This window comes from Rhincodon typus, chromosome 3, assembly GCF_021869965.1.
Source record: "Rhincodon typus isolate 14 chromosome 3, sRhiTyp1.1, whole genome shotgun sequence".
Lineage (NCBI taxonomy): Eukaryota > Metazoa > Chordata > Chondrichthyes > Orectolobiformes > Rhincodontidae > Rhincodon > Rhincodon typus.
In genome coordinates, this window is record NC_063334.1 from 91,329,238 (window position 1) to 91,355,789 (window position 26,552).

The window sequence follows — 26,552 nt, forward strand, 5'->3', positions numbered from 1 at the left end:
CCGACTGATCTAGTGCCTTTGAAGTACCCACAGCCCTGAGTGATCTTTGTGTTACTGAAACCACAACCTTGGAGACAACTGTGTCTAGAGATCTGTCTGTTTGTGCTAGAATACTAGGTCAACAGCCATCTTAATATTCCACATGTTCTTTTCATGAAGAAAAGTCTATTGGTTAAAGAAAGGATATCATTCACCATAATTGGGAAGTGGATAAGGCAATGAAATTTTAATGTTATAACCTGAGGAACAGTGGGACTAGCGAGACACAGCGTACTCCTCCCATCTTAGTCATAGTCATGTTTAGAAGTACTCGGTGCAGTCTTTAAGGAGTAAAAATGCCCACAGTTTTGTTAGGAAAGGAATTCCAGGATGATTAGATAGAACTGCAAGATATGGGAGTGGAAGTGGCCGATTTGGCCAGTCAAGTCTGCTCGGCCATTTAATTTGATCATGACACTGATAGTTCTTCACTTCACTTTTCTGCCTTTTCACCAAAATGTTTGGTTCACTTACTGATTAATAATTTGTCTAGCTCAGTCCTGAAAATACTTAATGAACCAGCTTCAATAACCTTCTGCAGTAAAGAATTCCACGGAATCACTACCCTCGGAATAATTGTTTCTCCTCATCCCTGTCTTCAATGTGTGCTTCCTTATTCTAAGCTTTGGCAATCCCTTCTAATGAGTATGAATGTCCACCTAGGGAAAGTTCTAAGCTTATTCTTATTTGACCCAGTGACAGTGAAGGAACCTTGATATGGTTTCAAGTCAAGGTAGTGCGTAACTTGGAAGGGACTTTGTAAGTGGCTCCCACCAGTGGGATCAGTCAGTCTAAGATGAGTATTTTCAGCTTAAATCAGGCCAGTCATAAGGGCCTGAAAGCAGAGCTAGCTAAAGTGAATTGGCAAATTAATTTGAGGCATAGACTAGTATTGGTACAGTGGCTGACATTTTAGTAAGAATTTCAGAAGAGGCAAGTTAGATACATTATGATGAAAAATAGGATTTCCTAGAGGCAGATGCATCATTTGTGGTGAACTAAAGTTTTTTTTACATTCATTTAAGGAAATGTCAGAATCACTGGTTTGGCCAGCATTTATTGCCCACCCGTAATTGCCCTTGAAGATGGTAATGTGTAGCTGCTACAGTCCTTGGGGTGTAGGAACTCCCACAATGTTGTTGAAGAGGGAGTTCAAGGAATGATGTAGTTCCAAGTCAGGATAGTGCGAGACTTGGAGAGGAAGGTGGTAGTGCTGGTCACATGCATCTGCTCCCCTTGCTTTTCTAAGTGGTTGAGGTTGCAGCTTTGGAAGAAGCCTTCAGTTGTTTCAGTGGTGAAAATTTAATTCAACAAAAAATGTGGAATTAAAAAGTAAATCTAATGGTGATCATCATGAAAACCCAATTGGTTCACTGTTCTTCAGGGATCGAAATCTGCTGTCTTCGACTTTGGCCTACATGTGACTTGACTGCCCTTTAAAATAGTCTAGCAAGCTACTCAGTACCAAGACTGCCACAAGATCTAAAGCAAGGAATGCATGCAGCACTTGTCATGAGCCACTCTGAAAATGCGCTGATACCCAAACCCCACCACACTCGGGGTTGTCACAAAAGTTGAAGTTTTAAGCAAATTACTCAAAGTTCACCAGTTTACTTAACTGATAGACTCAGTTTAACAGAAGACACTGACAAGCTTTCTGTACTTATCATTTATCACAAAAGTCAATCCTAACCATAGGAAAATAAAATGTGAATTATCAATTTATAAGTCTCTAACTTTAAACTGTAGCCCATTCCTGAACCCCTTTACTCATATGCAGACAGACACAGACAAAGAAGCATTGACGTTATTAGTGGAGGGAGAAACACATTTTAAAAGCACCAGTCCACAGGATTTGTTCTTTTTTTTCACCCTCACGTCCTTCTGATCTTTGATCTCGTTTCTTTTTTGAGATCCTGTCAATTCTTTGCTGAAGATACAGGATAGTTGGCACATATAAACTGAAAGAACTGTGGATGCTGTAAATCAGGAAGAAAAACAAAGTTGCTGGAAAAGCTCAGCAGGTCTGGCAGGATCTGTGAAGAAAAAAATCAGTTAAAGTTTCGGGTCCAGTAACCCTTCCTCAGAACTAATGTTGGTTCGGAAAATGTCAGTTAATCTGCAGAAAATAGGGAGGGGGATGGGGTAGGGAGTAAACGATAGGATAGTGCGTAGTGACAGTTGGCACATTGATTGTTCAGTCTTTCAATCATTGGTTAGAGGCAACAGCTTATCTTTTCTGAAGAAGGGTCTAGGCCCGAAACGTCAGCCTTCCTGCTCCTCTGGTGCTTGGCCTGCTGTGTTCATCCAGCTCTACACCTTGTTATCTCAGCTAATCTACATAACTTGCTATCAGCTATCTTTTAATTTTTGTTCATTTTATTGCAGAGAGAGGGAAAGAGAGATGCTGTCTTAAGCCCTTTTACCTCTATACTGTTCGGACCTCTTTGTTCACCTGCCCAGGAGTTATAGGGTTGTCACGCTAATGACCCCTGACCCTCATAACTGGTCCTGATAGGTTTGTGCAATCAGCATTGTGGCTGGGTGAAGCTTACTCTGCATACAGACCCAATATGCTATGGCATCTCAAGCGTCTTCCCTGACCCTCCTCGCGGCTCTCTTCCGCTCCCCCCCAAAAAAAAGGTGCTTGAACGAAGCAAGTAGTGAGTTTCAGTTGTTTGTTTATAAAAGTGCAGCAGCCCCTTCCACAGTCCTTGATTTAAGGTAACAGTGTGGAGCTGGAGGAACACAGCAGGCCAGGTAGCATCAGAGGAGCAGGAAAACTGACGTTTCGCGTCAGGACCCTTCTTCAGAAATATCTCTGACTCCAGCATCGGCAGTTCTTACTATCCTTGATTTAAGCTGGTCCTTTTCCCGTTTTTGCCCTTTACACAACAAACATCAACTTAGGCAAATGACAACCTTAGCTCTGTTGACCCTGTAATCCCCTCCTTATTAATGTCTTTGAGTTTGAGCCAAAATTTGTAGAACTGCCCCACAAACAAGTTAAACAACAGTCTAACATAGCATGATAAGTTTCAGATTGAGAGTCAGACAGCACCATTATTATCCCTGGGTATGTCGTATCCTACCACAGGACAAACCATGAAGAGGTGACGGCAAAATGTATGGAGGAAATTGTCTTAGGAGTATACATCATTTCTAAAGTGATCCTCTGACCTCTTTTTAACAAAGTGGAAATAATAAAAGAATTGCCACAGAATTTGAATTAACTCAAATTTTCGTCAATCCTTTCAAATGCATGTTTGCAGTAATTAGCTATGAAACTTGCATAACAATATATGCATAAGAATTACAAACACAAGTACACCTAGCCAACGCTTCCATTCTGTTAGATCATAGTTGATCTGATTGTGGTCTCTAATTTCCCACCTATTCACTAACAAGGTAATCAATTAATTTCTATATTTAAAGTATTCAATTATCCTGCCTCCATCTTTCTCTGAGGGAGAGAGTTTGAACACATTCCTGACGCTCAGAGCAAGAGAATTCCTCTGCTACCCGACTTGCAATGTTCCTCCAGCTCCACGCTGTGTTGTTGCTGACTCCAGCATCTGCAGTTCTTGCTCTTTCCAAGAGAATTCCTCCTCATCTTATTCCTTACATGAGAGACCCCTTATTTTTAAATTGTATCCTGGTGTTCATTTCTCCACAAGGCAAAATGTTCTTTCAGCATCACCCTAGCAGTCTGCTCAGGATCTTGTGTTTCAATTAGATCACCATTCATTCTTCTAAACATCAATGGATGTAGGCCCAGCCTGTCCAACCTTTTCTCCATTTCCACCCCATTTAAGGTGTGACTTGAGTGAGCTCTATCTCAACGGTCTCGGGTATTTCTATACAAGTCAGATAAAATTGACCTTTTGTGTAGGGTGTAATTTGAGACTTTGGTAATGATAGTTACAGCACTGAGAGGGGTGCAAGCCTGACTGAAGGAAATGCCTTGCAATCAATATAAATACTTACGCTCTTCCCTGTTATGTGCTTTTTAAGAGCCATGACTTGCATGTAATATTTGGGGCAGAAGGACATCCCTTGGTTCTTCAGGTTGTTATTAATAACTAGTAATTCACCAAAAGATTAATTTGTGACCAAATGTTTGGATAAGAGTTAATTTTAAATAAGCTTTGAGAGATTAAGATGGGGAAAAATGGGATCTGGTATGGGGCAGGGGCAGTAATGTTAGAGAATGGGGCTTAAAGGTTACCATTAAAGACTGACATTACAGAAATAACTTGGAAGTGGAAGATCCATAGTGAATAGCACACATCAGTGGAAGGCAGGGAAGTAATGCAATTGTATGAGGTGCTCTGTTAAGATGTAGCAATTGATAAATGGCGAACACTATCATTTAATCTTCATTTTGTCACGTAAAGATCATTTTGTATTCTGTTGATTTTTACAGCAGCCAGATGAAAACCATGCAAGGAGCACTGAGTTGGAGCAGGATGGCATAATTTGGAGTCCCTGTATCCCTGTAAACATACAAAATAAAACTGACTGCCAAACAGCTCTATTATAGATATACAGCATAAAAATACCACATCTTTACATTGAAAGTGCAATTGTACAGAGCCTTGTAACTTGAGCTGCAGGTTTGCCTACTATTATGTTAGAGAAACAGCAAACAAAATACATCCTTTTCTTCCCCTCTTGCTGAAAGATGGGTTTGACTTGACAGATGTTATGGAGATTGAAAACATCTGCACCAAACTTCATAGTTAAGTTTATAATGCAAAAGTAAAAATTATGCAGAAATAGTACAAGTGCATACAAGCATACAAGTTGGGAACAAAGGTAGGTCATTTTGGCCTAAAAGCCTGATCTGCCATTTAATAAGATCATTGCTGAAGTGATTGCAACACATTGCTGGCTACCCCTGATAATTTTCCCCCCATTGCTTCTCCAGAATCTAGCCACCTCTGCCTTTAAGGATATTCAAAGATATTCTGCTCAAAAGTAGACTTTTGTGCAAGAGAATTTCTATGATACATGAACCTTCACCCACTCCCACCCCAGGAAAAAAAAATTCTCAATCAGTCTTATATTGGTGACTTTTTAGCTTGAAATAGTGACACCTAGTTCCAAGTTCACTCTCCAGAGAAAACATCCTTTCCGCATGCACCCTATCAAAACCTCTCGTTCTTCTGTTTGTTTCAAGCCACTTCTACTGTTTGAAACTCCAGTAGCAAGCATTGCTTATCTAACCTTTCCTCAAGATGACCCTCTCCTTCTGACATTAATCTAGTAATCTTCTGAACTGCTTCCAGCACATCTTGTATCTTTTCTGAAATAGATGAAGACGGAGCCCAGAGAGAGAATGGCTGTTGAGGAGACAAATGGATGGATGATAGTATGCCAGGCAGAGAGAAAAGCTGATAATTGACACCATAAGTAGGTGAAAATGGGTAGGCCAAGCTGAAAGCAGCCCATGTCATGACAAGTCCTGGGTGCGAGGGTCTGCTCACAACATGGTTTCCTCTGCACTGGGGAGACGCAATGCAAACTTGCACCTGCACTTTGTCTGCAGAAATGACTCAGAACTGCCAGTTGCCTGCAACTGAACCCTCTCAATTATCTGTATTCTGACATTCTCTCAAATATCCCTCTGCATCTTGATGGCCTATTCCTCAAGCAATTTTGTGAATTCATTGAACCAGCTCTGCTTTCGTGTGCTCAGACTCGTGTGTGTGTGTGTGTGTGTGTGTGTGTGTGTGTGTGTGTGTGTGTGATGCACAGGATTTTATCCAAGATGTTTAAATTTCATGTTTTCCTATTTTGTTTACTTTATTTGTGTTGTTACATTTTAACCAGTAATCTGTGTTCCAGCAGGCCAAAAGAAATTCTCATTGTGATTTTTTTTCCCCACAGTCTGCAATTTTCAACTTCCAGAGCCTACTGACGGTGATACTACTCTTGATATGTACCTGTGCTTACATCAGAGCCCTAGCTCCTAGTGTTCTGGACAAAAATAAAACTGGGTAAGGGGGCACTGTATCTTTTGACTTTTTAAATTAGTTTATCAAAATAGTTCAAAAATTAAAATGTGACCAAATGCAACAGACTGCATTTGAAAATATGTTTAATACTGGATATTTATGATTTCTATTGACTTAGGAATTCTTGGTCTTTGGGCATTAACTGATGGTTTTTCCCTCACAAGTTTTAAAAAAAATGTAGTCACCATAGTCCAGAGAACAGCTCGCTCTCATTAGGAAGAAATAACTGGTGGTGAGTTTAACCCAAGGATCACTGTACCTCGGGTGAGGTTGAGAAGGTGGGAATTTTTTAAAAATTCATTCTTGGGATGTGGGCATTGCTGGCTAAACCAGCATTTTTTGCCCATCCCTTAGTGGGTTCCCAAGTTGAGAGTCAGCTACATTACTGTGGATCTGAAATTTCCTCAGACGGCATTTCCTAAAGAACATTAGTGAACCAGATGTTGACATTTGGATAAGACCTCACGGCCACTGATTCAATTTCAGATTTTTATTGAATTCAAATTCCACCATCCACCATGGAAGATAATAACGATAACACCACTATGCTATCACGTCCCCTTTGTGGTGACCTCAGTTGGTGTGGAAATTGAACTTGCATTGTTGGCATCACTCTGCATCACAGACCAGATATTCAGCTAACTGACCTGCCAGGAGGAACTCTAAAAGACATGAAAAAGCCCAACTTCAATTCAATCTGTCCTCGTTTATCATGTTAATTTTTTATTGTTATAAATCTTTCTAAATCACCATGTTTTACGCAAAATGCATCATGGCAGTCTTGCTTTACGAAAAAGAGATTTGAGTTTTACTTTGAGTATCTGTCTGTGTGAACTGAAATGAACCAAGAGAAGTTTTGCTTTTATTTTGATACTGACAATTTTACTATAACACATTGATACTGAGAAAGTACACATATAATGGTGTAAGTAGATATGGCTACTGTTAGTGGCTGGAATATTATACATAGATTTTAACAAACTGAGAATTAACTTTTATTAGCAATGGCTGTGCATTTCATTAAATATCTTGCATTGCATTGTATTTGGAACAAGCAAACTTAGACAACCTTTTAAATATGTTTCCCTTGTTTTAGTTGACCTCAGAATCACAAGGATTAATCTTAAGCTATTTTAACCTGTTAACAAGCATCTATCTACAAATCATGAGACGATGTTGGTGCATAGACTATTACAATATTGCTCATCTTTTAAAAAGGAGGAAGCACCGCTTAGAGTTGATTTTAATTTGAGGAATCTGCTCAATTGATTCAAAAATTTGATATTGTATGAATGTCCATTGCACCTCACCACAGATTGAGGCGTAGGATTTGTTCAGCACAACAAACATGAAGTAGAATTATGTTGGATGTTCTCATGCCATCCCCTGTCATAATGTCTAACAATTTAGTTGTGTCTCAATTCAAATTGATCTTGGTAATTCCTTGGGTGATTAAGAAAAGTCTAGTATTTGCCTGAACAAAAACAGTGTAGTTCAACAGTCAGGTCATAAAGTTGAAATTTCAAGTCACCCCAAAGATACTTTAGATCTGCCTGAGAGCCCACTTAATGTCATCTTGGCTGATCAACATGGAACTTTTTTTTTCACCCAGGATGTAAGTCCCTACCTAGACTACCTAGATATATCTTAGACAGCAATACATTAATACATATAAACATTTGGCTTACGAATTATACTAAAGGTGCAAAACAGGAGCTATCATACCAATTGGTTTCAGTTAAGTAAATATATTCTGTTTCCGACTCAATTCAATATAAGTAATTGTTTGAAATGTCTTCAAAGATGTGTTTGCTACATTAGCCGCACATTTCGTTAAGAGTTAGAAGGAATTAATTTGAGTAAATGCTTCCCTCGCACATGCACTGAAACATGAAAAAGTATTTTAAACAGTAGGCACAATAGACACTTAACAATACAGTGCATATAATTAGAAGGCACAGCTGAAAGGTGACATCTGGAAAGGGAAAGAAATTGGCAGAAGGAATTGACCTATTTCTAGTGTAAATCTGTATGTTGTTCTTGTGTGTCTGCAATGACACAAGATGAACAATGTAACAGAAGCCAAACTATAATTTTATGCTGAATGTGAGATTATCAGAAGGTACTCTGAAACAAATTTGGCTCTCCACTAGTTCATTATACCACAACTAGTACAAAGCTAACCTTTAACATGAACACATGCATATTAACAAACTAGTGGGTGTAATTTAACTACGCCCTTGTATTTTGCCTCCTGAGACTAAATCTTAAATCTAACCCAGACTGATGGAGCAATACTATCCTGTTTCTGCAGTGTAAAGATCCTAAATTAAGTTTAGACAGTCGTACCGTAGTTCTTTGTAGACATGATTTCATAGCACAAAACTGCCTGTAATGCATACAGATTGGCAGTTTTGCTAAGAGTTAGTAAGAATGCTGACATAGGAAATGGAAAAATATAGCAGGGAGTGTCCTACTAATGTTGGAGTTGCTAGCTGCTTTAGGCATTGAAAAAGGTCCTATTTTGTCTGATTTTGGATATATTTGTCAACAACAGGTAGAAAAACTTAGTGCTCTAATCTTAAACAGGAGTTGTGAAAAATGTAAATCCTGATGAACAATGTGTGACTCTGAGAAGCATTTTCAATAATCCTAGATATGATCGATAGTGCTCCTTTTAGAATATTTGGAAAAATGTAGAATTTGAAGGATTGATTTTCTGAGGAGTGATTTTTTTTTTTCCATCACCAAAGTAATTGTTTGATAATGTTTTCATATAATCATCAGTTTTGCTGCTTCACTTATTTCATGAGTTGTCAACTCAGATACTATGTTTCATGATATTCCCTGGTCACAATGTCAATGGCAGTCATGTGATAATTTACGTCCTCAAATTACTCTGCACATCTTGGCCAAAACCTTCCAGATCTTATGCCATCAGCTAATGGGAAGTTTTTCTGTGTCTACGTCATGAAACACTGCCATGATCTTGTACACTCTATCAAATCTCTCGTAAATTTCAAGCAAAAGCAGATGCTGGAAATCTGAAACAGGAAGCTGGATAAATTCCAGTCGTTCTGTCAGCATCTGTGGAGAGATAACCATTTAATTTTTGTCTGGTATTACTGTTTTTCAAAACTACAAGATATTGGCAAATGGGTTTTTTATACTTCTGTCAGAGACTGAAGAGGAGCAAAAGGGAGACTGCTTGGAGGCCCAGTGCAAAAGACAAAGGGGTTGTTAATGGTAAGAGATGTAACTTAAGGTGTGAAAGGGAGAGAATGTAAGAAGAATGGAGAACAGGCATAATGCAGTCTGTTTCTTAAGTTATGAAATTCAATGTTGAGACCTTGAGGCTGGACAGTGTTTCAGCATAAAATGAGGTGTTGCCTTCAAGCTTTAGTGCTTTGTTGGAACATTGTAGTAGATCCAGGACAGTAATGTTAGCATGAAAGTAAGGTGGTTTATTGAAATGGCAAGCAACTGAGAAGTCAGGGCCATTCCTACAGACAGTAGAGATGATCGGCAAAGTGATTGTCCAGTCTGCATTTGGTCTCGTCAAAATAAAGGTGACTGCATTGTGAGCAGTGAACCCAGTAGAGTAGACTGAACGAAGCACCACTAAAATGCTGCTTCACCAGGAAAGTGTGTTTTGGACCTTGAACAGTGGGGGAGGTGGTGAATAGGCAAATGTAATTCCTTCTGCGATTGCATGGGAATGTGCCATGGGGGAGTGAGGAAGTTATTGAAGAGTAGACCAGGGTATCACCGAGGGATATGCAGACAGTGAAGGGGAGGGGAAGATTTATTTGATGCATAAAATCTGTGAATCTCCTTTGCTCAAAGGTTCTCCAATCAATCCTTTATAGCTAAAATCTGTCACCACTGGAATTATTCTGGTAAATCTGTTCTGTACCCTTGCATCCTTCCTAAACTCTGGTGATCAGCACCAGATGCAATATTTTAGTTATGACCTAACCAGAGTTTGATTATAGGTTCAGCATAACTTCCAGCTTTTTGTGCTTAATATCTCTATTTGTCAAGCTCAAGATCATAGCGATAATGATTAGCAAATCATATATGTCCTGCTACCTTTTCAAAATCATTGTACATGCAACCATACCCCCCCCCCCCCCCCACAACTCCCATACCATTTAGTCTGTTTTGCCCTGTCTATCCCTTCTGCCAAATGCATTGCTTCATTGTTGTGTTCAATTCCATCTGCCATTTGTCTGCCAATTCTTCTTGCCTATCTACATTTCATTCCAGCATTGAACGTTTTAGACTTGATTGTTTCAAAAGTAAAATTAAAGTTAGTCTATACAGAGAAGATGTAATGGCCGACCACGTTTTTGTGATCTGAGGGGCCTTGGGATTTTTGTTAGGAATGAACAAAGTAGTAATTGCTGCTAAAAGTATAATATATATAGCAATTTGTGTCTGATTTCTATCTGTATTTTCATGGAATGTAGGCATAACTAACTAAGCCAGCATTTATTGTCCAACCTAAATTGCTCTTCATAAGGTGATAGCAAGCAGCCTCCCTGACCCACTGTAGTCTGTGAAGGGTAGGTATACCCTTGCTTCTGGGAAACGATTTTCAGGATTATGACCCAGTCATAATGAGAGAGCAATGATTTAGTTTCAAATCAGGCTGTTGTGTAGTTTTAGAAGGAAACTTGTAGGTGATGGTATTCCAAAGCATCTGCTTCTGTCCTTTCAGATAGCTTTCTAGGTTTGAAAGGTTCATTTGAATGAGCCTTAGTGAGTTACTACATTGCAAGGTATAGATGGCACACGCTGCTTCTGCTGTGCATCAGTGGTGAAGGGAGTAACTGTTGAAGGTGTTAGATGGAGTGCCAGTTAAGCCAGCTTCTTTGTCCTGGATAATGTTGAGCTTCTTGAATATCGTTGATGATACACTCATGAGGCAAGTAGAGAGTATTCCTCCAATCTTGTTTATTGTATTCGCTGCACCCGATGTGGCCTGCTCTACGTTGGAGAAACCAAACTGGGTGACTGCTTTGCAGAATACCTCTGGTCCGTGTGCAAGCATGCCCCTACCCTCTCGTAGCCAGTCATTTTAACACCGCGTCCTGCTCACATGCCCACTTGTCTATCCTTGGCATGCTGTAATGCTCTGGTGAATCACAGCAAAACTGGAGGAGCACCATCTCCTCTTCAAACTAGGCACTTTACAACCTTCTGGGCTCAATATTGAGCTCAACAGTATCAAATTGTGAACCCTTTCCTTCCCTATCTTTCGGCTTTGCTTGTTACATTCTCTGTCATCATGTCCTCTTTCCCCTCCCCCACTCCAGTGGGACTGTCTGTGCTGTCCAGTCTGTCAGTTAGACACACCATTGTTCTGCCTTTCTCACATTCCAATCACTTAATCCGAACTATCAACATCTTTTCTCCCCAGCACTCCAATCCTGCACCCCCACCCCTCCCCCCCCCAACTATTGCATAAATGCTGCCCCCTCTACACTTCAGCTCCGAATCATCTACACTCAAAATGTTAGCTTGCGCTGGATGCTGCCTGACCCACTTTGACCTCCAGCATTTTTTGCTTTCAGAATATTCTGTCAAGCTCCTGACTAGTGCCTTGTAGCTGATGGACAGATGCTGTAAAGACAGAAGTAGAGGTTTTCAACAGAGCTTTCAAATCATACAAGAAATATTTGACTATGTCTGAAATATTTTTATCTCTGCTACTTCATGACTAAAAGCCATGTTCTTCAGACTTTACATCAAATCTTCAAATGTAATCTAAGATCTAGGTCCAATAGTGAAAAGAAACGATTGGTGCAGTTATAAAGTCATAGAGATGTGCAGCTCGAAACAGACGCTTCAGTCCAACTCATCCATGTCAACCAGTTACCCTAAATAAATCTAGTCCCATTTGCAAGCATTTGGCCCGTATGCCTCTAAATCCTTCCTTTTCATGTACCCATTCAGATACCTTTTGAATGTTGTAATTGTACCAGCCTTCACCACTTCCTCTGGCAGCTCATTTCATACGTGCACCACCCTCTGTATGAAAAAGTTACCCCAAGGTCCCTTTTAAATCTTTTCCCTCTCACCTAAAACCTATGCCCTCTAGTTTCGGACTCCTCTACCCCAGGGAAAAGACCTTTGCTATTTACCCTGCCCACACCCCTCATGATGTTATAAACTTCTGTAAAGTCACCCTCAGCCTCTGACGCTCCAGGGAAAATTTATTTTTTAGTTTATTCCACCTCCCCCTATAAGGTCAAACCCGGTAGTTTCAGCAACGTCCTTATAAATCTTTTCTGAACCCTGATGTTGTGAAACTTGAAGTTAGCACGTGCAATTGGCTGATCCTTGCCTGACACTTACATTTACAGTTCTTTTTATTTTGAAATTTAATCCTGGGTTGTTTATTGATGTCTGCTATCAAAATTAGATTTCAAAAAGAAATTGCAGGATTGGTAGCTGAGTTCCGATAAGGTGTCTCTTTTTATATATTTGACATCAGTTTGAACAAGATAAGCTTGGTATAACATAATTATTAATTACTCTGACAATATTTAGTTGGATTTGTAGTAGATCCCTTCTCTCCTCCTCTAATTATAGCTGTTGTTTAATTTTGTATCTCAATGGTGTTAAATAAGCTCACCCGTTGTACCTTGTCCCATTTTGACTATTTTCTACAACATAGGAGAAAGAAGGCATACCAAAACAAGGCACCTCCCCAGACAGATAGTAGAAATATACCTCTGAATGTCTGAGCTGCTGATTGATTGATTGATTGATTTAGAGCAGCATTGTTGGAAGCTTGAAAAGTTAAACTTATTTCCACTAAAATCGGCCTAGAGGATTCTGAATCCCTTCCTCATCCTTATTCACTCTTGAACTAATATTCCACCTGAACAATAATTAATTAAATGAAAAGTAACTGCTGCAAAAGCCCTCCAATTCTTGATTTACAGGATATCTCTTATTTTAAATTTGGTGATATTCTGCATTGTTGCCAACAGTTGTCTCAATGTTCAATTTAATAATTTCTTATAAATTTTATCAAAGGTAATATTAAAAAGACTTTGAAACCTAATAATACGTTACATGATTCAGATATTCGCAAGCAAATCCCATGCAAAGCCTTCCAAACTGAATATATTTTAAAATACGCAGTTGCAAATCAACTTGTGTATTCAGCTTAAATAGGAAAGTGGAGTCAAAATGTGAATGTCTTTTTTTTTGAAAACAGCATCTTGATTTACAGAAGAATTCTTAAAGAAAGTGCACTCTTTGTGCCTGAAAGATGTGAAATGAATGAGGTGTGACTTGAGCAGTGAGATCTTTTCCATAAATTAGCATTCTTGAAATCAATGGTCAGTTGTTTTTTTTTGTTTCATCACCCAATTTAAGATGAATATAGAGTTAATGAACCTAATTTGATACTACTTTCATGCCTTCCTTTGGCAGATTTTGAGTATGTCTACTTCCATTTCCTCCAGCGCTATAAAGTATCATTGTTGCTTATGAAACTGCACATTACACTAATGAGTCTGAAATGCTAATTTAGCTGTTCTTGACACTTTTTTCCATCAGTGAGCCCATCCAACATATGTACTGTTGTCATGAGTCCATTACTGAACAAAGCTCCTCTTTATGCTCCATTGTTTCTATCTACCTTGTAACCGTTCCTTGATTTTTATATTTACAATATGTAAATTTCTATTGTTTGCAACAACAAAAATGCCACTTGGTGTCCAATAATTCATCATATATTTGAATGAGAGATTCTTGGTGCCAATTTTTAGTACAGACTGACTGTGTCGCTGAAGCATCATCTTGCGTGAAGAGGATCTCTTTACAAAAAAAATTGTTGTCCTGTACGTTGCTAGAGCAATCCAGAAACTAGGGAAGATGAATATGTTAATGATTTATAAAATTCATTGAAATTGTAATCCTTCAGATTTCAACACCGTAAATTTCTCGCAAATGTTCTGTTGAATTTAAAGCAAGATATTTGTTTTCCAGACTACTGGGAATATTTTGGAAGTGTGCCAGAATAGGTAAGCTACATTTTGTGCTACATTTTGCACTACACTTTTTTGATGATAATGTTCAATTTCACTCTGGCAATGCTTCTCCCCTATGTTCAGCAGCAATGTTAATGAAGAATGTTATTGTAAAAGTTACAGCTAATAATACTTCAGACCTAAAAATGGCTTCACGTTGAACTATAAATATTCCCCTGTCTGATGCCAAACTATGGTCTCTGTCTATCTCCATAATATTTTGTCTGAATTCTCCAGTTCTGCAATTAATTGATCAACATTGATTTTAAACTTACTGATTTTCATAGTGTTTGTTTATTGACTTGATCCATACAATGCTGTGTCATTTCTGTACTTGTATTTTGTTTCTCATTCTGCAATCTAGCCAAGTCTCAGCTATGCTTCTGTGCTGCCAAATATATAGTAATATCAGTTTAATTAAAGAAGCACATTGTCATTTAATATTTGATTAATTTATAATTAGTGTGTAATTCTTGGTGGAAGTTGATCCTTTAGTGCAGACCTACTGTCATCTGGAGTGCCCATTCTTCAATACACTGTAGACGAGCTCTTCACTAAAAGTTATCTTTGTAAGCTGCTAGATTGTTGCAAAAACTACGTAAAATGAAAACTTTATAAAGTACTTTTCATTTCTACCTTTCCAAATAGTAAGTCTCTTCTCTGATTTAGTTTTGACATTTATCACAAATTGCCCATCTGTTTCCACTCAATATTTTCGTTTTTTTTCATTCCTGGAGACCAGCTCGGTCTTCACTGGGCATCTGATTTCAGAATCATTATACAATCACTACAAAGCCAAATGTACTTTGTATCAGTACAAAAGTAAAATGCTAACTGCATCCTTAAATGGTAACTTTCCCTGCATGATTCAGTACTGAATGAGTGTGGTACATTCTTAGTGGGTTTTGCATCATATTTTTGCTGCATTTTCTAGCTTATTAATACTAAAATAAAAACTCTTTCTGGCTTCAGTCCAGGCTACTTATGTTGTTTAAAAATAAACAAAATAATATACTAACTCATTGAAGAGAGCCAGTTCTTGTGCATGGGAAGGGTTGGATGGGGGGAGAGGTGCAGAGGAGGATGGAACTTCAATTTAAAATTTTCAATTTTCAAAACAGCATTTACAATTTTAAAAAATCTACTTCCATATTTTGGGCAGTTTGGGTACAAAGCTGTACCATATCAGTGCTCACATGCACACGCGCAAGATGAAAATCAAGGTTATATATGCCGATCTACAAATATAATATAAATCGAAACATTTATACCTGTATTCCTGGTGTCGGGCATTGTTTGGCCCTAGGGTAAACTTAGAAATTGTCAGACTTATTTTGTATATAATTATTCTGTAAAACAGATATCTCATTGAGAGTAAAAACAGCATTGGTGTCTATCTTCCGATTTTAATCGGGGATTTCGAGAATGTTTGGACTTGAGCAATGCTGGGTGGAGGTTTTGTTCCACTGAAGATTCAACCTCCCCGGTAATTTTGGGGTCATTACAATGTTTGGAGGTCAGATTAAAGATAATAAAGTAATTTGAAACTTCCTATTTAGTTCAGGTTTTTATGGGTGTTTTATTTTTGTACAGCTGAGTATGTCCACAATTTAGTACTGCTCTAACAATTTATCTTGTTTTTTGAATTTTTTTTTTGTATTTCATCATTTCATGAAGACTATGCAAGGCTATGTCCGCTATTTTCTTTATTGAACGACTCCTGATGAGCAAAGATTAATTCGGGATATATTGCTGTATTGAAAAGGTTGCTGTTCCGTAAGAATTTTAAAATTTGGGAATAGTGAAGCATTTTTCCCCCTCAATCAAACTATTGAGGTCCATTTATAACAAAACTTACTTTGCTGCCAGAGTAGCACCCTGTTTCAAAAGGTCAGCCTGTGTAGTATACAGAAGATCTACATTTCTGTTGCTGTGAAAGAAATTGATTGTGTAGTGTCTGCTCTTAAAGTTGCTATTTAGACCAGGCAAAAAGAGGAAAATATGTTTTCTTAAATAGATTAGATGCACTGCATCTGAGAATAACGTAATTATAAAGATAATAACATTTGTGGCATCCAGACCTTGTTGAGAGACTTTTGAAGATTTTAGTAAGCTGTATTTTTAATCGTGTGGGTAAATGTTCCAAAGTTTTCCAATCAAATGATACACTTACACAGTCAGAATGTGAAATGTGGGCCTTTTTTTAATAGGGTGAAGAATGAGCATTAAATGTATTTTGGGTATTAGTGAATCTTAATTAAACTTGAGCTCTGTATTTGCAACCATAAGAAAGTAAGTGCAGTGAAAGCTATTGACATCTTTCCAAATGATTGCCATCAATAGTTGGAAAATCTTGAACTTATTTTGTGCTTGGAAATTAAAAGATTGAACAGCGAGTCCAAAGTAGTGGGTTGTGTTCACTGCTGTATTTCACAAGTCATTGTGTTTATTCTAGGCACCTTTATTATCAGGTCAGAGTAGTATTCATCAAGTTATAATAGTGCAACCTCCTAATCAGACAAAAGTAATGTATGGCTTTGAAAGACAATTTTAAACATTCAGAATCCTATAAAAACTTAGTGTTTTTGGTTAGTTTTGCCCTCTATTACCATTAGAGGTCTGATCTATTTTCCATGCATAGTAGCGCACCCAACCAACAAGAATAAGGACTGTAAAATGCTGTTATATGATTATGTTCAGTTTTTATTGTAAATCGAACTCCAGAACATTCTAATGAGCAATGTTCAATTTTCTGGAATTTGACAGTGTTTCAGATCAACTTTGGGGAAGAATGCTAATTGAGAGAGAACTTTTTTGTAACCCATACCTTTGGTTAAATCAGTTAGTACGTATCCCGTATTGACTTGTGCATATTCTTAAGCTATTTATATGTGATTTTTGATGTGTTGAAGTCAACTGTTAATAGAAAACGTGCAAGTACTTAGTTTCTTGGGCAAATTGACATAGACTGGATTCTATTGCCAAAAGTTTATTTCAGATAAAATGGGGCACAATATCCATTTGGGATGCAAGATCTAGGTTAGTTTCCTGAAAGGTTTCTAGGATTTCCAAATGCAATTTAGTTTGAACTGAGAGATTCTAACATGTTCAGACTGCACATTAAAATACATTTTACATCGTTCTTCTATTTTCTATTAATATAATCTACAATAATAAAATTTATTTATATCCAGGAGTTTGAACTTCTTTATGATTTAAGTTAGAACCAATCCTTATTTATATAAGCAGTCATTCAGACCGCTGTACTCTTAAAGTGTAAACTGCTGGAAATTGACCACACTGGACCCATTATTACTCTGAAAAATGTAGTCTCTGATCTGCCATCAATTCCTTTGCCCATAAACTCCCACAAACTATCCTTTGAGTTTATTAATGTAAAACTTTGTGATCCTAAAATACTTCTGAGACAAACCAGTTGAATGGAAGACACGGTCTCTAGTTGTTCCCTTTGTATGGACATATAAAAGGCAAAACAAGCCTTCATATTCAATACAAGAAATGGAAATCAAAGATATTTTCACACATTTTTCGGTAAAGTAACATTCCAGTCACAGTGGTATTAAATATTAAACTGTCTCATACTTTTGGGATTTATTCAGTCATGGATTGAAACAAGTTGTATTGTTTAGTGATGAGGGCAGACAGTTTTAAAGAGTACAATAAATGGAATAAATTGGCCATTTACTTTCAGAGAAATTAAGTATTGCAATAGCAGTGTGCAATCAGTTCATAAAAATATGGTTCTGGGGCCATATGCAAATTGATCCAAAGATTCTTTCCAATAGAAAGTTGTTGCTGTTCTATGTATTTGCTATTTATCAAATCACAAAAAAGAAATGTCAAGAGATGTTAGAAGACATAATACATTTTTGCTTAGTATTTCACTATAATGAGGTTGTATTTCTTGAAGGAGCTGCTTATGGGCGGCATGGTGGCTCAGTGGTTAGCACTGCTACCTCAGCACCAGGAACCTGGGTTCAATTACACCCTCGGGCAACTGTCTGTGTGGAGTTTGCATATTCTCCCCGTGTCTGCGTGGTTTTCCTCCCATAGTCCAGAGATGTGCAGGCTAGGTGGATTGGCAATGCTAAATTGCCTGTAGTGTTCAGGGATGTGTAGCTTAGGTGGGTTACAGGGGGATGGGTTTGGGTGGGTGCTCTGAGGGTCAGTGTGGACATGTTGGGCTAAAGGGCCTATTTCCACACTGTAGGGATTCTATGGTCTTATTAAAATTGCTCAACTTCCATAATCTTTTGAAAATCTAAAGCAAACAAAGTAAAATGCTGGAACAGGAAGTAGATGAGCATTTGTAGAGACAACAGTCAAATTAATTCTTTGCAAAATCTTCAGAATTAAAATAATAATAAAATAAAATAAGTTGCATTTAGTGAAGAACTGTTCATTTAAATAACTTTAATCGTGGTCCTGCTTTCACATAAGTGCGTGAAAATCGAAGATAATTCTGAAGGGTCAGTAAGAGTACAGAATAAGTGGAGTTCCCAATCCTACATTTGCTGACACTTGGATACCCAATCCAAGAGGATGGAAAATAAGTGTGCTGAGATCCAGGAAGAGCGACTATGAGGAAGAAAATGGAGTACAAGCTGTATTTGAAAAGCTGAATGCAACAGAGTCAGCGTCAGCAATTTGCTAGAGCTCTTTGTTATATCCTCAAAGAGTTGATAAAGGGGAAATTGGTGGATGCAGTGTATTTATTTTTCCAGAAGGCATTTGGTAACATGCCTCAGGTTATTGCACAAGATAGGAACAGCGTTCCCTCTTAGCTGTGCACCTATACGCACACACAGCTGGTCCAGGGTTCTGCACACGGCAATCACTTTGGCACACTGACCACAGCATTCTCTTCTGGTTCTGAAAATTGCCACTGTGCATCGGCTTCAGAGGCCCGTGCAGCCAGAAAGAAAATTAGGGAGTTGCTGGGTAGGAGCTCATGTTTTTGAGGTAATGTGTTAGCATGGCTTGAGAATTGGTTAACACACAAAATAGTTGGGATTAATGGTTCTTTTTCAAGTTAGAAAGATTTAGCTGGTGGAGTGGCACAAGGATCAGTCCTAGGACCTCAATTATTTACAATCTATATTAATGATCTAGAGGAGGGGACAAATTTTGACTTTACAAAAAAATTAGGAGGGAGGGAATGACGACAAGGAATCTGTAAGGGAATATAGATAGGTTGAGTGAAATGGGCAAAAGCTTTGCAGGTGAAGTTTAATGTGGGAATGTGTGAGGTCATGCACTTTGGTAGGAAGAATCAAAAGGCTGATGGTTATTTACATGGAGACACTCCATTAAAGTGAAGCTCGGAGGGATGTGAGTGTTCTTGTGCATGAAACAGAAAATGTTAGAATGCAGGCACATGTAGTCCTCATGTCGGCAATTGTAATTTTTGGCCTTTATTGCTATGGGGATGGAATTTTAAAATAACGAAATCTTATTACAACCATGCAGTGTGTTGGTGAGGCTACACTTGGAGTACAGTTTTCTTTCCATCTTTAAGAAAGGGCATACTGACATTGGAGGCTATTCAAAAGAGATTCACTTGGCTGATTTGAGGGGTGAAGGGGTTGATTTATTGAGCAACTAAACAGATTAGGCCTTTATTCATTACAGTTCAGAAGAATGAAGGATGATCTTATTGAACATGCATGATTCTGAGGGGGCTTGACAGCTTGGGTGTTGAGAAGATGTTTCCACTAATGGGGTTATTTTGAGCTAGGGGACATTACTACAGAGTAAGGGTACACTCATTTAAAACTGAAATGTCAAGAAATTTCATTTCCCAGTGGTAGTAAATGTTTGGAACTCCCTACCAGAGTTGTGGTCACTGAAAGGTATTTAAACGAGGTTGGTAGATTTGGAGAATTTTAAGGAGTTGAGTGCTATCAGGAGCTGGCACGAAAGAGGAATTGAGGCTTGGGCTGGTCAGTGATGATCTTGCGGAATAGCAGGGCAGGCTTGAAAGGATGAATATTCCCCTTCCCCATACTAGATCTTAGCAATAATAATTCTTAATACTGTTTCTAACAGATCACTACAAGGAGAAAAGTCAGTTAAAGCAAACTGCAATTTTTAAAACCAATTTATACAATAAAAGAAAGTATAATGAAATTGGGCATCAGGTAATGAAAGCACCCCACTAAAAGCATGATGTCAAAGAGAAGTCAAAAGGCTCCTGGCACACAAACCTAACTTAGTCGTCTTAGAACTAATTTACAAAGAACCAAGGTTATATAAAAAAAAAGTTTAGAAACTTGGAAGTGCTAAATAAGTCAGACAGCATCTATAGAGAAACATGTCTGAGAGTTGATAGTTCAAGGAGGCCACTGTCCCAATCCCACTATCTCAGTAAACAGGGTGCCAGCCGATGAATAAATAAGGAACATGAGGTATGAACAGTTCTCTTTTCTCAAAAGTAGGACTGAACTGAGTTTAATCCTTTTGAAGATGAATTATATATTAGCTAACTGATTTATTTTTCAATAAACAAAGTCTGTGTGGTGTATCTTATTCCTTATTTAATGTCATTACCAGATGTGTTGTTGCAATATTTGACTGAATGGTGAAATAGTTATTTATAATGTGACTCCTGTGGATTTGATATGGATTGGTTTAACAAAAACTGATACTTGGCCAGTTAAGAATCTCTGCATTCACAGCCACAGCTGGATCCTTGTCTTCAGCTAAAACATGTTGAGATCTACCCAGATAATAGAGAAATCATCAGCATTAGGAAAGAAAAGGCAAAATAAAATTAAAATCTGTATTTCTCCATCCCTCGCATGAATTTTCCCTCTTTCGTCTGTGTTGGCTATATTTTGATAGTAAAAAGGTTTCTCTGACCTCTGCTGCACCGTCACATTTGAGGACTCTCTGGATGCATCCTGTGTTCCTTTTTCTTAAATATTTATGGTTCCCTGGGGACATTTAAGTGCAGGAATCGTGTCAACTTCACTTGTGGAACATTCAGTTCACTTAATGTTTTAAGACTGCTCTTCTTTCACCCAGTCTTGAATGTGTCATATCTTCTCCCAGCTTGGTGTCAGAAAGACAAAAATTATTATCTTTGGGCCCACCAAAATCTCTACTTGCTTGCAACTGAGGCCAATTAAGCTTTCTTTAAACTGATAGACTAATGCTTCTTTGTCTTGGTCATCCATGTCATTGAAATAAAACCTAATCCCTTTTACTTCGTGAACTGACATGCTATCTCCACCCTTTTCTTCAGAAAACTTGAACCATAGTATGTACCCATCTTTTCCGGTATGCCATATTTGTTTCCATCCAGCCACAGTACTGAAAAGTACCAGTCAATGTCACAAATAACCTCTTAAGTGATTGGGCAGAAGTAAATTTTCCCTCCTCACCCATCTTGACCTTACTGCCAGCTTTGGTTGAACCGAGCCCATTATCCACTATTAGATATCCATTATTGGTCAAATTGTGGAGGATTGCCCTCACCTGGTTTGACTCTCAACCATCCAGTCATACCTAGAGAATCACTCGGAATGACCTATTTTCCTACTCGGACACCTTTTGCTCTGCCGTCCCGCAAAGATCTATCATTGCCCAGTTCCTATTTCTTATCCATGTCCTGTCACTCATTAATATCACTTGAAAACGGTCAGTTTACGCATATATTCGGGCAGTGCTTATACCACAGGTGATTTGGTGAGTGCAGGTGAGGGGGTGGAGTTCAGTTGCTTGCATGTATTTTTAGAAAAAGATCAGGCAATGCTCGCAGATTCAGTACCAGGTGAGTAGAAATTTCATGCAGAGTTGCATACAGTTCTGGCTGTTACATTACCAGAGGATGTGGAGGCTTTGGAGAAGGTGCTGAAAGGCTTACAGAATGTTGCCTGGTTTAGAGTATTAGTTGTGAGGAGCGATTGGACAAACTCTGTTTGTTATCACTTGAACATTGAAGGCTGAGGGGTGACCTGATATAAAAATTTACAAAATTATGCGAGGCATGAATAGAATGAATAGTGGAAATCTTTTTCCCATGGCAGAAATGTCAAATATCAATATATCAAAAAGGACATAAGTTCAAGGTAAGAGAGGGGGAAAAGTTTTTACACAGTAGAATCGCTGCCAGAGGAGGTGCAATAGCAAGGCATACAAGGCTATGGGCCAAGTGCTGTAAAATGAGATTTGAAAAGTTAGGTGGTAGTTTTTGACCACCACGGATGCAATAGGCTGACGGGCCTTTTTCTATTCCGTAGATTGTTTGAATCAAGTCATTTCTCATTTTTCTGAACTCCAGCAGATACAGCCCTAGCTTGTCCAATCTTTCTTCATAAGATGACCAGACCATTCCAGGTATTAGTCTGGTAAATATCCTCTGAACTGCTTCCACCTCATTTACATCTTCATTTAAAGAAGACCACTATACAATACACTACTTCAAATATGGCCTCACCAGTGCCCTGTGTAACTCAAGCATAACTTTTGTACTCCATTCCTCTCAACAACTGATAACATTCTGGTAGCTCTGAGGGGATTTTAGAAGCTGAGAATTTTTTAACTTGTGTGTATGCAAGATCCAGAAAGAGGCTGTAAGATTTTATAGAGATAGTAAGAAATGCCGATGCTGGAGTCTGAGATAACACTGTGGAGCTGGAGGAACACAGCAGGCCAGGCAGTCTCAGAGGAGCAGGAAAGCTGACGTTTTGGGTCGGGACCCTTCTTTTTCTGAAGGAGGGTTCCAACCCAAAACGTCAGCTTTCCTGCACCTCCGATGCTGCCTGGCCTGCTGTGTTCCTCCAGCTCCACACTGTGTTATGTAAGATTTTATAGTTTGGGATTTGAAGTCCTAGTTAAATTAAACCCACGGTATTAGATAAAGGGATTCTTCTCTGAATGCTGTACAATGGGTATTTGAGATCTGAAAAGGAGTATTTGTTACTTGTTGACAATGTTACGGTATGTTGTTCGGTTTATGCTGTTTTATCTTCATTTTAACTTGGTAAACTTGCCTTATTAATAAAAATAAATCTTCAACATTGTACACTAGTGGGAGACCATGTCTTTAAAACCAAAATAAAATATTATCCATCAAGGCAGAGATTTCAATTTAGCAGTTGATTTGTCCAGTAATATCAGCTAGGATCTCAACACTTTATACCATAAGCCTTTCTTTTCCACCATAACATTTTATGTGGCACATTTATCAAAGTGTCCTCAAACTAAGTATAGTATAGCAACCAGTCCCCCTTTTACCTGTTGCATCTATTACTTCAAAGAACTACAATTAATTGGCTAAACATTTCCCTTTTCATAAAACCATTGTCATCAAACTCTGCCTGGTTACCTTGACGTTTCTGTGTACCCTGCTATAATTTCTTTAATAGCTTCTAACATTTTCCCTATAGCAGCTAACTGGCCTATAGTTACTGGCTTTGTGCTTCCTTCTCTCTTTGAATGAAAGAGTTACATTCACTTCCTTATTATCTAATGGAATCTAGGGAATTTTAGAAAATTAGAACCAAAACATCTGGTATCTTAGCCACCTCTTAAGTCCCTTGGGACTTGGGGATTTGTCAGTGTACATCTTCAAATGACTTGCTCTATACCACTTTCCTAGTGATTTTAATTTCTTCAATTTCCCTCTTCCTTCCATTTCCTGATTTACAGCTATTTCTGGGATGTTACTTATATCCTCTGAAGTGCAGACCAATCCTAAATACCCAATTAATTTATCTGTCATCACTTTTTCCATTACCAGTTGCCCAAAATGACTTTCTAGAGAACCAACTATTGGCTATCAATCTATTGGCTCTTTTCCTTTTTGAATATCTATAGAATCACTCCCTGTTTGTTATTTATATATTTTTAGCTAGCTTTCTCTCATACTGCTTTCATTTTTATTAATCTTTCAGTCAATCTTTTTTTCTGATCTGCCACCATCTTGGTGCAATAATATGCTTTTTAAGTTTGAGGCTACGTTTAATAGTATTGTGCTGTGGTCAGTTAGTTCATTGACCCTGTAGCCATACTTTCATTCAAACAAGCTGAAAGAAGCTCATACCTGTTAAATAAATGCAAAGGCTGAGGCATCTGCACTTCTGCCCCTGAGATTGCCTTACCTGCCTCGCTTGCAGTCACACTCTCTAATCCCTGACCACTGACCAAATCAGCAGATCTTGTCCTAAAGGCTGTGGCTGCCCCTTGTTGCAAAGCATCCATGTAACCTCTCCCCCGACTGATGAATTGCAGAGCCTGTAGTTTGGCCTGAGCTACAGCTACTCTGTTTAAATGCTGAGTGCACATATGTTTGCCTTCCACCCTTAATGTCTTTTTAATTGACTAATTGTTTTCCTTATTTTTTCAATGAGCCTTCTCATTGTTACTTATGCTGTTTTAAACCTTAAGAATAGACCTTAACCACTTTGTGGAAACTCATCAAACTACTGACTTTTGCCCCTGTCGTGGAGTAAGTTTCCAATTCTCAGAGGATGAAAATGTTCAAATAAACTCTCAAGCAAGGGAGCACCACCTTTCCTCCTTCACCCATCTCTCCATGATCTGCACTGTGTTGCACTGAGATGCCTGGCTTTCCATACTTCTAAAGAAAAAGAGCTGGCTGACCCCAGTTTCAGCTGTCTTCTTTTATTATTTAGCTTCAACTGTTCTTTCAGTGAAGACCTTGTAAATCCTGCTTTAGGCTGGCAAATATAGCATTGAAACTAAATCTAATTTTTGTTTCTCTTGAATATTTTTATAAAGATTAAGACTCCACCTTTCACCTGCCAGTATCCAGCTGTAGCAGTTTCCCATGTTCTCGACTTGAAGATTGTCATCCAAAGCTCTGCTAATCTTACTGTTACCAAACCCTGTTCACTTGTAAGCCTTTATTTACTGACCACAATGTGCTCCAAGTTCAATAATGACTTGGTTTGAAATGTATTAAAATCTTCCATGGTATCACCTCTTCCTTTCACTGTAATTTCTTCAAATCTCAGAACCTTTTATGCTGTTCTAATTCTGACCTCTTGAGCATCCACAATGATTGACTCTGACATGGGTGACCATATCTTCAATTGCAAAGGGCCAAATTCTGGAATTCCCTCCCAAAACATTTTTGTGTCTCTTTCCATCTTAAAACCTGATGTTTCTTAAAACCTGCCTCTTAGGTCAAACTTTTGATCATCTCTCCTTATGTGACTCAGTGTCAAATTTTTGTTTTAGTGCCCTCTAAAGCACTTCTTGGATTTTTGATCAATTTTAAAAGTATGCTGCAAATACTAGTCATTGTTGTTGAACATCAAATGTAATAGATGATATTTAATGTCCTTTTAAAGATTGTATGATTTGAATTTGTTCAAGGTTTAATGGTTCTCATTTGTGTTTTTAAATAATCATATTCTTAAATCATTTAAATACTTTGTCCTATTTATGTTTCTTTTTTCTTTGCAGGTGAACGAAAAAGCCCCTATGTTGCCATATGTTGTATAGTAATGGCATTCAGTATTCTGTTTATGCAGTAGCAATTGCCTTCAAACGGTCAGCACTATGGATGATAGACATTGGTTAATATGCACAACAAATGAACTTTATAAATGTGACAGTGACACACGAATGGCTGCAGCTTCTAAAATCTGTTTTGCTTCTTCCATCACCAGCTTTTCTTAGCAGTGGTATCAGATGCAACCTTGTTACTGGACCAAGAGCTGAGATATTTGGGATAGAACTCCATTATGGCTGATTTTTTTTTTTATTGGACTGCAACAACCATCCTACATTGAGAACTAGTGTCACGATGTGAATTATTTGATCAGTTATTGTGTATGTAACTGACTAAATATTGTATTGTCAATAAAAATCTTCAATAATACTTAACTTTTTCATTGAAAGAATGCAATGCTGAGCCCTGCAGTATACTTTAGCCCAAAGGAACACATAATGAAGATATTCATTACTTTGTTAAAACATCTGAGCTTAACTGACATTTCTGGCTGTCTGATCTTTGCTGTCAGTTTCACTATTTATTTACTTTAGGTTGCGGTTTCAAGTGCTTGAAATGTCTGCGGTTGATATTTTAAACGTTCTGGATAATTGACACTTTTATTCCCTTTATAGTGAAAAAAAGTTTTTTTTTTAAAAGAATGTGGAAATTAATGAATGAATAGTTTTTAAAGCTTGCTGTTCACACTTCAGGAATAGGGTTCATTGTTTCTATATCGTGTCTAATGGGTGGATGGACATGGAAGTGTAGTAGCTTGCCATTACGGTAACCTGAGCGCAGAACCTTTTGAACTTGCCTTTCCAAAGGTTCCCTCGTGCAGATGATGGCTCACGACACCTTTTGAGGTGCAGTGAGCTATGAACCAAAGGTGGCCCAAACACATGAAAACGACCAAGGACGAGACATGTCAATCCCCATAATAGTGTTGGCCAAGAC

At 38.2% G+C, this 26,552-nt stretch overlaps 1 protein-coding gene across 2 annotated transcripts in view; it reads left to right on the plus strand.

The window, feature by feature from the left end:
* tmem167a (transmembrane protein 167A) overlaps nt 1-25,985 on the plus strand; it is a 30,049-nt gene extending 4,064 nt beyond the window's left edge. The window contains exons 2-4 of one of the 2 annotated variants that reach the window (XM_020521244.2): nt 5,932-6,041; nt 14,070-14,104; nt 25,568-25,985. In XM_020521244.2, the coding sequence (XP_020376833.1) occupies nt 5,932-6,041; nt 14,070-14,104; nt 25,568-25,638 (216 nt within the window). In that variant the 3' untranslated portion in view covers nt 25,639-25,985. The remainder of the gene's footprint in view (nt 1-5,931; nt 6,042-14,069; nt 14,105-25,567) is intronic. The other variant, XM_048592228.1, reaches the window with a different exon arrangement.
* The last annotated feature ends 567 nt before the right edge of the window (nt 25,986-26,552 follow it).